The sequence below is a fragment of the Lactuca saligna genome, chromosome 4, assembly GCF_052625555.1.
Source record: "Lactuca saligna cultivar CGN05327 chromosome 4, ASM5262555v1, whole genome shotgun sequence".
Lineage (NCBI taxonomy): Eukaryota > Viridiplantae > Streptophyta > Magnoliopsida > Asterales > Asteraceae > Lactuca > Lactuca saligna.
The window spans coordinates 288026106-288037690 of NC_136420.1; the positions used below are offsets into that span (position 1 = coordinate 288026106).

The window sequence follows — 11585 nt, forward strand, 5'->3', positions numbered from 1 at the left end:
TTCGATCTGAAGGTCATTGTCTCGAATCCTTGTTCAGATTCAGCGAACGATGATTGTTACTCATCGTCAAAGGAAATCCGCTTCATCTCTAGTATCGGCAAGAATGTGGGCTTTCAAATGGGGGCTGACAATAGCGACTGGTTAGTCAAAATTCTCAATAACGAAGCTCAAGGTGAAGGTGAAAATGTTAATTCCATATGAATATTATGAGACTAAATGTCAGGGGTGTGGGTGATTCCAATAAAGTAGTATGGATCAATATAAATTAAAAATGCTCATAAGATCGACTTCATCGGTCTCCAAGAAACTCGTGTGACGGATGTAAATCTCATTGATCCGGCTGGTTGTTGGGGCTCTGCACATCATGGAGTGGAAGCAGTTAATCCAACTGGAAGATCCGGGGGCTTGATTTGTCTTTAGGACCCTTGTATCTTCACAAAAATCAGTTCAACAAGCTCTCGTTATTACATTATGATTACTGGACATTGGAAAGGCCTAAAGGGGATCACATCGGTGGTGAATGTGTACGCCCCACAAGAAATTACTGCAAAAGGGGATCTATGGTCAGAATTCCTCACCTTGAAAAACTCTTCTAGTGGAAATTGGGTGCTCTTTGGAGACTTTAACGCAGTTAGATCACCGGAAGACAGAATGAATTCTCAATTCTGCCATCGTTCCACCACAAATTTTAACGATTTTATTAGTGACGCTGATTTGCATGAATTTCGTATGGGAGGCAGAAAATTCACGTTCTACAGGGAGGAAGAACATAAGTTTAGCAAAATCGATAGATTTCTCGTATGCCCCAACTTCATTAATCAACAACCTCTCTCTACTGTTATTGCCCTTCCCCGCGAGCACTCGGACCACTCGCCCTTGATCCTAAGCAACTCCAATGCGGACTTTGGCCCTCGTCCGTTTCGTTTCTTTGATTCCTGGATGAACAGGCCTTCCTTTAACGAAGTCTTTGATGTGGCATGGGAATCTTTTAAGGGATTCGGCTCAGCTGACAGGTTTCTCCTTTCCAGGATGAAACATGTAAAGAAAGCGCTATGTGTTTGGGGGAATTCTGAATATCAAAAGGAGAAACGTGTTATCAAAGAGTTGAGATTAAAAGTAGACAGGCTGGAGAAGGTAGCAGAGTTAAGACCGCATAGTCATCAAGAAAGGGCTCTGTGGAAGGAAGACAAAGTTAAAATTCTTGAACTTGAAAAAATTGCCAATCTTGATATACAACAAAAAGCCAAGACCAAATGGATATGCGATGGGGATGAGAACACAAAATACTTCCACGGAATCATTAAAAGCAAGTGTAGAAGAAACAGATTGCATGGCTTGATGATCGATAATATATGGGTGACATTTCCCAAAGCTATCAAGGTGGAAGTCCATAAGTTCTTTGCTGATAAATTTCATGAGTCTTGGTTTAACCGACCAAAATTCATAAGCCCCAACTTTGCCCAACTATCTCAAGATCAAAAAAATGTTCTTGGAGACATGTTTCTCACCTGATGAAGTAAAATCAGCAGTTTGGTGTTGCGGGGCGGAAAAGGAATCAGGTCCCGATGGTTTCACGTTTAAACTCATCAAATTCAAATGGGACCTGATGAAGGATGATGTTTTTTATTTTTTTAAACAATTTGAGAAGTCTGGTTACATTGCCCCGTGTAATGTCATAAATTTCGAAACCAAAAATTTTTCATTTTTACAATCATCAAAACATCGAGTAATAAGTTTAGGTTCCAATGTAACATTTTAGTCACGACCGATTACATAACAAAAGATCACAAAATGGTTTCCCTGAGTGTGTGTACGATCACGCCGGCGCCTTCCCACGGTCCTCACTAGTACCTGAAACACATAACACAACAGCTGTAAGCATAAATGCTTAGTGAGTTCCCCAAAATACAACCTACGCACGTACGCCTTTCTAGGCCTTGACCTTCCGGTCCATGTGTCTCAGGGGACTTCCATCCCGACTGGGTAGACCTTCCGGTCCTACCCACGTCAACCTTACGGTCCATATGACCACGCCTTCCGGCCCATAACATGTTGCCTTCCGGCCCAAATCAAGCATATCATATATGGCACATATAATGAATAACTTATGACACATAAGACACATATCTCATATCATATTCGACCTTCCGGTCACACAGTCAAACCCTTACGGGTACAGTATAGTGAGAAGACTCACCTCGTATGTCTTGCTAATTCGTGAACCCTGGAATCACTCGTGCTCGGACCCCCGAGCTGTAAACCTCCTATGACATCATGAATTTATAATTATTACTTGTACCACTAAGGTTGACCATCCTTATCAAGTCAACACAGGTTGACTTGGTCAACAGTCTTTGGTCCATTTGACCGGACTCGGCGAGTGCACTATAGTGACTCGGCGAGTCTACGCGTTTTAACCAACTCGCAAGGATTTTCCCTTTGACTCGTCGAGTACTCCCCTAACTCGACGAGTTCCACCTGGGCCTGAATCACGGGGCCACCGCGACTCAACTCGTCGAGTCGCAAGGATAACTCGGCGAGTCCCAACACGACTCAGTCCACCTGTCAAAACCTTTCTAACTCTCTGTGACTCAATGAGTCACCCACAACTCGGCAGGACTACACACTGGGTGGTCTCAAGGACAATCTTCAAGCGACTCGTCGAGTCTGTTCTTCAGACTCGGCGAGTCCATGCCATGCATCAGCTAAAACTGGCTTTTACGGTCAGATCCGTTCCATACACACATACATCTGGCCTTCCCAAGCTCATTTATCACGTAAAGTCTTAGCCTTGGTCGCCATGCAACGCATACAAGGCTCATTTTGGAGAAATAACCTCTAATATGGCAACCCTAGCTTCCAACTCAAAAGAATGGACATAAAGCTTGTCATATGGGGCCTCCTGGACCTGCTAAGGTCCAGATCTAGGTTCCATATCTCCATGGGACCTTTCATACTTCCAATTTAAGCCAAATAAGGCAAGAAGAAACCCTAAATTTGACACATCAACCCAAAATACGAAGTTTAGCTCTGAAAGTTACCTCAAGAAGGTTCCCTTGATGAAATAGAAGCAGATCCAAGCTCCCTAACTCTTCAAGCTTGATCTTCTCCCTCCTTTCTTGCAATAATACACAAAATGATGAACAAATGGCCTCTTATCACACTCACAAGGTCTCTCAGTCGTATGGGTGCACTTAGGGTTCAAGGTGGCCGCAAATGAAGGCCATAAGGTCCTTTAAATAGGGCTTAGGACCGGGAAATTAGGGTTTCATTAAACAGCGCGGACTCGCCGAGTCCATCCCTTGGACTCGCTGAGTCCGGACGCGAACATCCGTCCAAAACCGCGACCCGACTCGGCGAGTTCGACCTCCAACTCGCCGAGTCCCCTCACAGAATATCAAAAATATGAAAGTAAAGATACCCGGGGATCCGGGCTGTTACAATTCTCCCCCACTAGAACAAGACTTCGCCCTCGAAGTCCCGCTAGGCAAATAACTCCGGATGCTGCTCACGCATCTCACGTTCCGGCTCCCAGGTCATCTCTGATCCCTTCCGATGCTGCCACTGAACCAATACCAGGGGTACCTCCTTGTTCCTCAAAACCTTGATCTTCCAATCTCTGATGGCTACTGGTCTTTCAGCATAATTCAGGGTTGCATCCACCTGAATATCCCCTAATGGGACTACCGCCGATTCGTCGGCTATACACTTCCTCAACTGCGACACATGGAAAGTGTCGTGAATCTGACCCAACTCTGCTGGCTAGTCTAAACGGTAGGCTACCCGGCCCACCCTCGCGATCACACGGAAAGGACCAATATATCGGGGCCCTAACTTGCCCCTCTTCCTGAACCGAATCACTCCTTTCCAAGGAGAGACCTTCAGAAGTACAAGATCACCAACTTGAAACTCAAGCTCGGACCGTCGTCTGTCTGCATAACTCTTCTGTCGGCTCTGAGCGGTCAACAACCTCTGCCTGACCAGCTGAATTTGCTCGGTCGTCTGAAGTATGATCTCCATGCTACCCATAACCTGCTGTCCTACCTCACCCCAACAAATGGGGGTGCGACACCTTCGCCCATACAACAGCTCAAAGGGTGGCATACCAATGCTCGAATGATGGTTGTTATTATACGAGAACTATGCTAAAGGTAGATAGGTGTCCCAGCTTCCTCCGAAGTCCAACACACATGCCCGAAGCATGTCCTCGAGTGTCTGAATCGTCCACTCACTCTGACCGTCTGTCTGGGGATGATATGCAGTACTGAAATGTAACCTAGTACCCAACTCCTCATGAAACTTCTTCCAGAACCTGGAAGTGAAACGCACGTCACGGTCCGAAATAATCGAGATCGGCACCCCATGCCGAGATACTACCTCCCTCACATATAACTCGGCCAACTTCTCCGCAGAAGAGCTCTCGCTGATGGCTAGAAAATGAGCGCTCTTCGTCAGCCGATCCACGATCACCCAAATCGCATCGACTCCCCTCGCAGTTCGCGGTAACTTGGTGATGAAATCCATAGTGATTTGTTCCCACTTCCATTCGGGAATCTCTAGCGGTTTCAGCTTACCGTGCGGTCGCTGGTGCTCGGCCTTGACCTGCCGACAAGTCAAGCACCTCTCGACAAACCAAGCGACATCCCTTTTCATACAGGGCCACCAGTACTCCTTCTTGAGATCCAAATACATTTTCATAGCACCGAGATGAATCGAGAATTTCGATCGATGTGCTTCCTCCATCAAAATAGTACGCGCACCGCCCACAAACGGTACCCAAATCCGGCCCTGAAAAGTCATAAGCCCTCGACCATCCATGACAAATCCTGATACCTGACCTACAACCCGCTCCTTCTTTTGATGTTCTGGCTTCGCACCCTCCACCTGAGCTCCTCGAATAATATCCAGAATCGGGGTCAATACCATCAATCTCATACAAATATCTCGGATCGGGGCGCTATCCGCCCTACGGCTCAACGCGTCGGCTACCACATTAGCCTTGCCCGGGTGGTACAGGATCTCACAATCGTAATCCTTCACCACATCCAACCATCTTCTCTGTCGCATATTCAGATTTGGCTGATCCATCAAGTACTTCAAGCTCTTATGGTCCGTGTATATCGTACACCGAACCCCATACAAATAGTGTCGCCAGATCTTGAGGGAAAACACCACCGCCCCCAATTCCAGGTCGTGCGTGGGATATCTCGACTCATGAGGCTTCAACTGTCTCGAAGCGTACGCTATCACATGACCCCTCTGCATAAGCACCGCCCCCAAACCCGATATAGAGGCATCACAGTATACCACAAAATCCTCCATCCCTTCCGGGAGTGCAAGCACTGGAGCCTCGCACAATTTCTGACGAAGCGTCTCGAATGAGGACTGCTGCTCCGGTCCCCATGAAAACATAACACCCTTCCGGGTCATCCTAGTAAGTGGCACAGCGATCTTGGAGAAATCCTTGATAAACCTGCGATAATATCCAGCCAAACCCAGAAAACTCCTGATCTCGGTGGGCGATCTCGGCACCTCCCACCTCAACACCGCCTCAATCTTGGCCGGGTCGACCAATATCCCTTTCTGGTTAACAAGATGCCCGAGGAACTGGACCTCTCGTAACCACAAATCACACTTGGAGAACTTGGCGTACAGTCTCTCCGATCTCAAAACCCCAAGAATCTCCCTCAAATGTTCCTCATGTTGATCCCTAATCCTTGAATACACCAAAATATCATCGATGAATACGATCACCGACCGATCCAGCATCGGTCGGCACACCCGGTTCATGAGATCCATGAACGCGGCCGGGGGATTGGTGAGCCCAAAAGGCATCACCACAAACTCATAATGTCCATAACGAGTCCTGAAAGCAGTCTTTTGGATATCTTCCTCTCGAACCCTCATCTGATGATACCCCGACCTCAAGTCAATCTTGGAAAACCAAGATGCCCCCTGCAACTGATCGAACAGATCGTCGATCCTAGGTAACGGATATCGGTTCTTAACCGTCAACTTGTTCAACTCCCGATAATCGATACACATCCGGTGTGAACCATCCTTTTTCTTGACGAACAAAATCAGCGCTCCCCAAGGCGAGCTACTCGGTCGAATGAATCCCTTTCCCAACAGCTCCTGAAGCTGCGAGGATAATTCCTGCATTTCTGGCGGAGCGAGACGATAAGGCGCCTTGGCGATGGGTGCCGCTCCCGGAACCAAATCGATACGAAACTCCACTTGCCTCTCCGGAGGCACACCCGGTAACTCTTCGGGGAACACATCCGAAAACTCGCATACAACTGGGGCGTCATCAATCGAATTGGGCCTCTCCGCCGTCACACGAGTATCCATCACATAGGCTATGAATCCATCACAGCCCTGCTGCAAACTCTGCCTTTCCCTGGCAGCCGAACAAAACGCCGACCCACACCGGGTCCCCTCGCCATAAACCATGAGCACTCCCCCACTAGGGTCTCGAATCATCACCAGCTGTCTCTCGCAGTCAATGACTGCTCCAAACTTACTCAACCAGTCCATGCCCACGATAACGCAGACATCCCCCATAGCTATAGGGACCAAGTCTATAGGAAACTCGACCCCAAAAATCTCGAGCACGCATCCTCGAATCACCTCAGTGGCGTATACCGCTTTCTCATTTGCTATAGCAACTCGCAGGGGTCGACTCATCACCTCCCGATCGATACCGATGTGCTGGCTGAAAGCCAACGAAACAAAAGACCGACTCGCACCCGAGTCGAATAATACGAAAGCAGGCACGTGATTCACAAGAAAAGTACCTACGCATATAATAATATAAGCACAATATCTCAGTATAAATGTAATTACATGAAAGAATACATACCGGCCACAACATCAGGCACCGCGCGGACCTCCTCCGCAGTCAACTGGAAAGCTCTCCCACGAGCCTTCAGAGCTTCGGCCTTCACTGGCCAAACCTCGGGAACCCTGGCAGCAGGCGTAGATCCCTGGCGAAGCTGGGGGCACTCGGCCTTCCGATGGCCAGTCTGGTTGCAATGAAAGCAAACCATGAATCCCTTGGGGAAATCTCTAGCAATGTGCCCCTCCTTGCCACACTTGTAGCAAGCACCCGATCGACATGCCCCCTCGTGACCCTTGCCGCACTTTCCGCAAGTGCGGCTCTTCTGACCTCCGGATCTCGAATCGGTGGACTTGATCCGCTTGGCTGCCGGCTGAGACTGAGCCGGCCGCCGATCCACCCGTTGAGACTCGGCCTCCTCCCTGGCCTGGGTCTCCAACTCGATCTCACGCTTCCTGGCATTCGCCTGAAGCTTAGCAAAAGTCTGATATGACGAGTTCGATACGAACTCCCGGATATCCCTCCTCAGCACTCCCAAATACCGACTCATCCGAGCCTGCTCCGTGGACACCTGCTCGGGGCAGAACATCGCCCTCTCATGAAACTTCCGCGTGATCACCGTAACAGAATCATTACCCTGCTTGAGGGTCAAGAACTCCTGAACCAACCGTTCCCTCTCCACCGGGGGAACATACTCGTCTTTGAACATATCAGTAAACCTCTCCCAAGTCATAGCTGAGACCTCTGCCAGAGTGAAGTTCGCCGTCACGAACTTCCACCAATCCTTTGCTCCCAGGCAGAGCTGGTTCAAGGCGAACCGTACCCTCAGATGCTCCGGACATGAACAAGTATAGAAGCATCCCTCGATATCAGCAATCCATCTCATCGCAGCAATCGGATCTTGCGTCCCGTCAAACTCTGGTGGCTTCGTGTTGCTGAACTCCCGGAACAGCAACAAGTCACCCCCCTGTGGTCTGGCAGCAGCCACAACTGCGGTAGCTGCAGCGGCGGCAGCCTCAGTCAACGCTGCGTACCGCTCATCAAATGTCTCCATCAGCGTGGTCTTAATAGACCCAAACATCTTTGGAATCTCGGCCCGGATCGCTGCAGCTACCTCCTCATGAATCATCTGATGAAGCTCCTCGTCAGTCACACCACTCGTACCAGGTCTGTGTCGTAGTCCAACCATGATGTCTCTGAAATACAACATAAAAATATCAGACACTCTATCGGGCATAATCGCACTCGATAACGCAGTCCTACTCAGTCTCCGATACCCAGGGATTCTTACTTGGGCTGCCCACTGACCCGGTGTCCTTGGTAGTACGGGCCCAATACTACCAATTACACCACGTCGGTATTCACCCCAAGTCCTCCTCCCCAAACCCCGAATCCTGAGTACTCTATTCTTGTCATACACTAGTTACCCACTCGCTCTCAAGCACCTCATAGAAGCAGGTTTCCCTAGACTAAGTCATCACAACATCAGGCCACTCTAGTCCTAATATGTATACCTAGTCTACTAGCATGCGTATCATATCATATCATATCTCATAACACATATTGTAAGAGTATTTTGGGGATTTTACCGTTCGGGCGTTGGCTGACCGTACACACTCTTTCTTCTTTTGTTGTCTCAAAATCACTTATCAAATTTTTATTGATTTATTAATTAAAATTTTCTCAAATCCCCGGTTTGAGTTCAGTTACGCCCGAAGGTGTACCCGAATCCCTCAAACCAAGGCTATGATACCAACTTGTAACGTCATAAATTTCGAAACCAAAAATTTTTCACTTTTACAATCATCAAAACATCGAGTAATAAGTTTAGGTTCCAATGTAACATTTTAGTCACGACCGATTACATAACAAAAGATCAGAAAATGGTTTCCCCGAGTGTGTGTATGATCACGCCGGTGCCTTCCCACAGTCCTCGCTAGTACCTGAAACACATAACACAACAGCTGTAAGCATAAATGCTTAGTGAGTTCCCCAAAATACAACCTACGCACGTATGCCTTTCCAGGCCTTGACCTTCCGGTCCATGTGTCTCAGGGGACTTCCGTCCCGACTGGGTAGACCTTCCGGTCCTACCCACGTCAACCTTACGGTCCATATGACCACGCCTTCCGGCCCATAACATGTTGCCTTCCGGCCCAAATCAAGCATATCATATATGGCACATATAACGAATAACTTATGACACATAAGGCACATATCTCATATCATATTCGACCTTCCGATCACACAGTCAAACCCTTCCGGGTACAGTATAGTGAGAAGACTCACCTCGTATGTCTCGCTAATTCGTGAACCCTGGAATCACTCGTGCTCGGACCCCCGAGCTGTAATCCTCCTATGACATCATGAATTTATAATTATTACTTGTACCACTAAGGTTGACCATCCTTATCAAGTCAACACAGGTTGACTTGGTCAACAGTCTTTGGTCCATTTGACCGGACTCGGCGAGTGCGCTATAGTGTCTCGGCGAGTCTACGCGTTTTAACCAACTCGCAAGGATTTTCCCTTTGACTCGTCAAGTACTCCCCTGACTCGACGAGTTCCACCTGGGCCTGAATCACGGGGCCACCGCGACTCAACTCGCCGAGTCGCAAGGACAACTCGGCGAGTTCCAACTTGACTCGGTCCACCTGTCAAAACCTTTCTAACTATCTGTAACTCACTGAGTCACCCACAACTCGGCAGGACTACACACTGGGTGGTCTCAAGGACAATCTTCAAGCGACTCGTCGAGTCTGTTCTTCAGACTCGGCGAGTCCATGCCATGCATCAACTAAAACTGGCTTTTGCGGTCAGATCCGTTCCATACACACATAGATCTGGCCTTCCCAAGCTCATTTATCACGTAAAGTCTCAGTCTTGGTCGCCATGCAACACATACAAGGCTCATTTTGGAGAAATAACCTCTAATATGGCAACCCTAGCTTCCAACTCAAAAGAATGGACATAAAGCTTGCCATATGGGGCCTCCTGGACCTGCTAAGGTCCAGATCTAGGTTCCATATCTCCATGGGACCTTTCATACTTCCAATTTAAGCCAAATAAGGCAAGAAGAAACCCTAAATTTGACACATCAACCCAAAATACGAAGTTTAGCTCTGAAAGTTACCTCAAGAAGGTTCCCTTGATGAAATAGAAGCAGATCCAAGCTCCCCAACTCTTCAAGCTTGATCTTCTCCCTCCTTTCTTGCAATAATACACAAAATGATGAACAAATGGCCTCTTATCACACTCACAAGGTCTCTCAGTCGTATGGGTGCACTTAGGGTTCAAGGTGGACGCAAATGAAGGCCATAAGGTCCTTTAAATAGGGCTTAGGACCGGGAAATTAGGGTTTCATTAAACAGCGCGGACTCGCCGAGTCCATCCCTTGGACTCGCTGAGTCCGGTCGCGAACATCCGTCCAAAACCGCGACCCGACTCGGCGAGTTCGACCTCCAACTCGCTGAGTCCCCTCACAGAATATCAAAAATATGAAAGTAAAGATACCTGGGGATCCGGGCTGTTACACCCCGGGCTGCAACTCCTCATTTATCACTATAATACCAAAAACATCTAATCAGTTAACCTAAGGGATTAAGACCCATCAGCCTCATTGGTTGCATGTATAAGATCATAGCGAAGTTACTTGCGAACAGGGTTAAGCAGGTTTTAGGTTCGGTTGTGGATGAGGTGCAGTCAAACTACATTGAAGGAAGGAATATTCTCGATGGCCCATTAATAATGAATGAGGTGTTTTCCTGGGCAAAAAGGAGTAAGAAGAAGCTATTTATGTTCAAGGTCGACTTCGAAATGGCCTTTGACTATGTTAACTGGAACTACCTTGACTCTATCGTGGAACAATTGAACTTTGGTGGTAAATGGAGATGGTGGATTAGGGGATGTCTCTCCTCCTCCCGCACCTCGGTGCTAGTAAACGGGTCACCCACTGAAGAATTCATCATAACAAAAGGTGTCCGCCAAGGCGATCCACTCTCCCCCTTTCTATTTATAGTAGCGATGGAAGGTTTGAACCAAGCTATCAATAAGGCTGGAGAGCTTGGTTTGTTAATTGGTATCAGGTTACCTAGAATGGGACCAACTCTTTCCCATCTGTTCTATGCTGATGAGGCAATTTTCGTGGGCGAATGGGACCGATCAAGTATAAAGAATCTCTCTGCACTCTTAAAATGCTTTCACATATCTGATGGGTTTTGATCATTCTAACACTTCCTAAGTGTACATGCAACCCTAATAACCTTGGATCTATGTTTGTCTAATTATCATGCAAAGCTGAATTCCAAGGTTATATTCCTATCTAGCATACATGGGGAACAATTTTTAACTGGAATGAAAGATAGAATAACTTACCTTGTTGTTGCTTATGTTCCTAGAAACCTTGTGAGCCTAGCACCCCAAGTGTGATGCCTCAAATGCTTCACACAACACCAAATGCTCTTGGAAAGACTTTTGAGAGAATGCACACTTCTTGAAATCGGCCTAGGCCTCTTGTTTCATATGTGTCGCCGACTTTGGTGGAGAATGGATTCTGATATAGTGTTGACACATCTAGGCTTACACCATGTAAACCCTAATGTGTCATGACTCTTCATTTCCATGACCCATGGGTTTGTAACTCCCATGGAGCATCCTATGGGTGGAACCCAACTTGATAATCCATGGAGCCTCTTAGCCGACTATACACGATATGGATGATTTACATAATCAACCCATATATTTAATT

General features: G+C 47.5%; 2 protein-coding genes across 2 annotated transcripts; both read left to right on the forward strand.

Moving 5' to 3' along the window:
• The first annotated feature begins 471 nt into the window (after positions 1 to 471).
• LOC145040747 (uncharacterized) lies at positions 472 to 1512 on the forward strand. The gene has a single exon (XM_078988648.1). It carries the CDS (start codon positions 472 to 474, stop codon positions 1510 to 1512), a length of 1041 nt encoding a protein of 346 aa, XP_078844774.1.
• A 9073-nt stretch (positions 1513 to 10585) lies between these two features.
• LOC145040748 (secreted RxLR effector protein 78-like) lies at positions 10586 to 11059 on the forward strand. Its single transcript, XM_078988650.1, has one exon. The coding sequence runs from the start codon at positions 10586 to 10588 to the stop codon at positions 11057 to 11059; it is 474 nt and encodes a 157-aa protein (XP_078844776.1).
• The last annotated feature ends 526 nt before the right edge of the window (positions 11060 to 11585 follow it).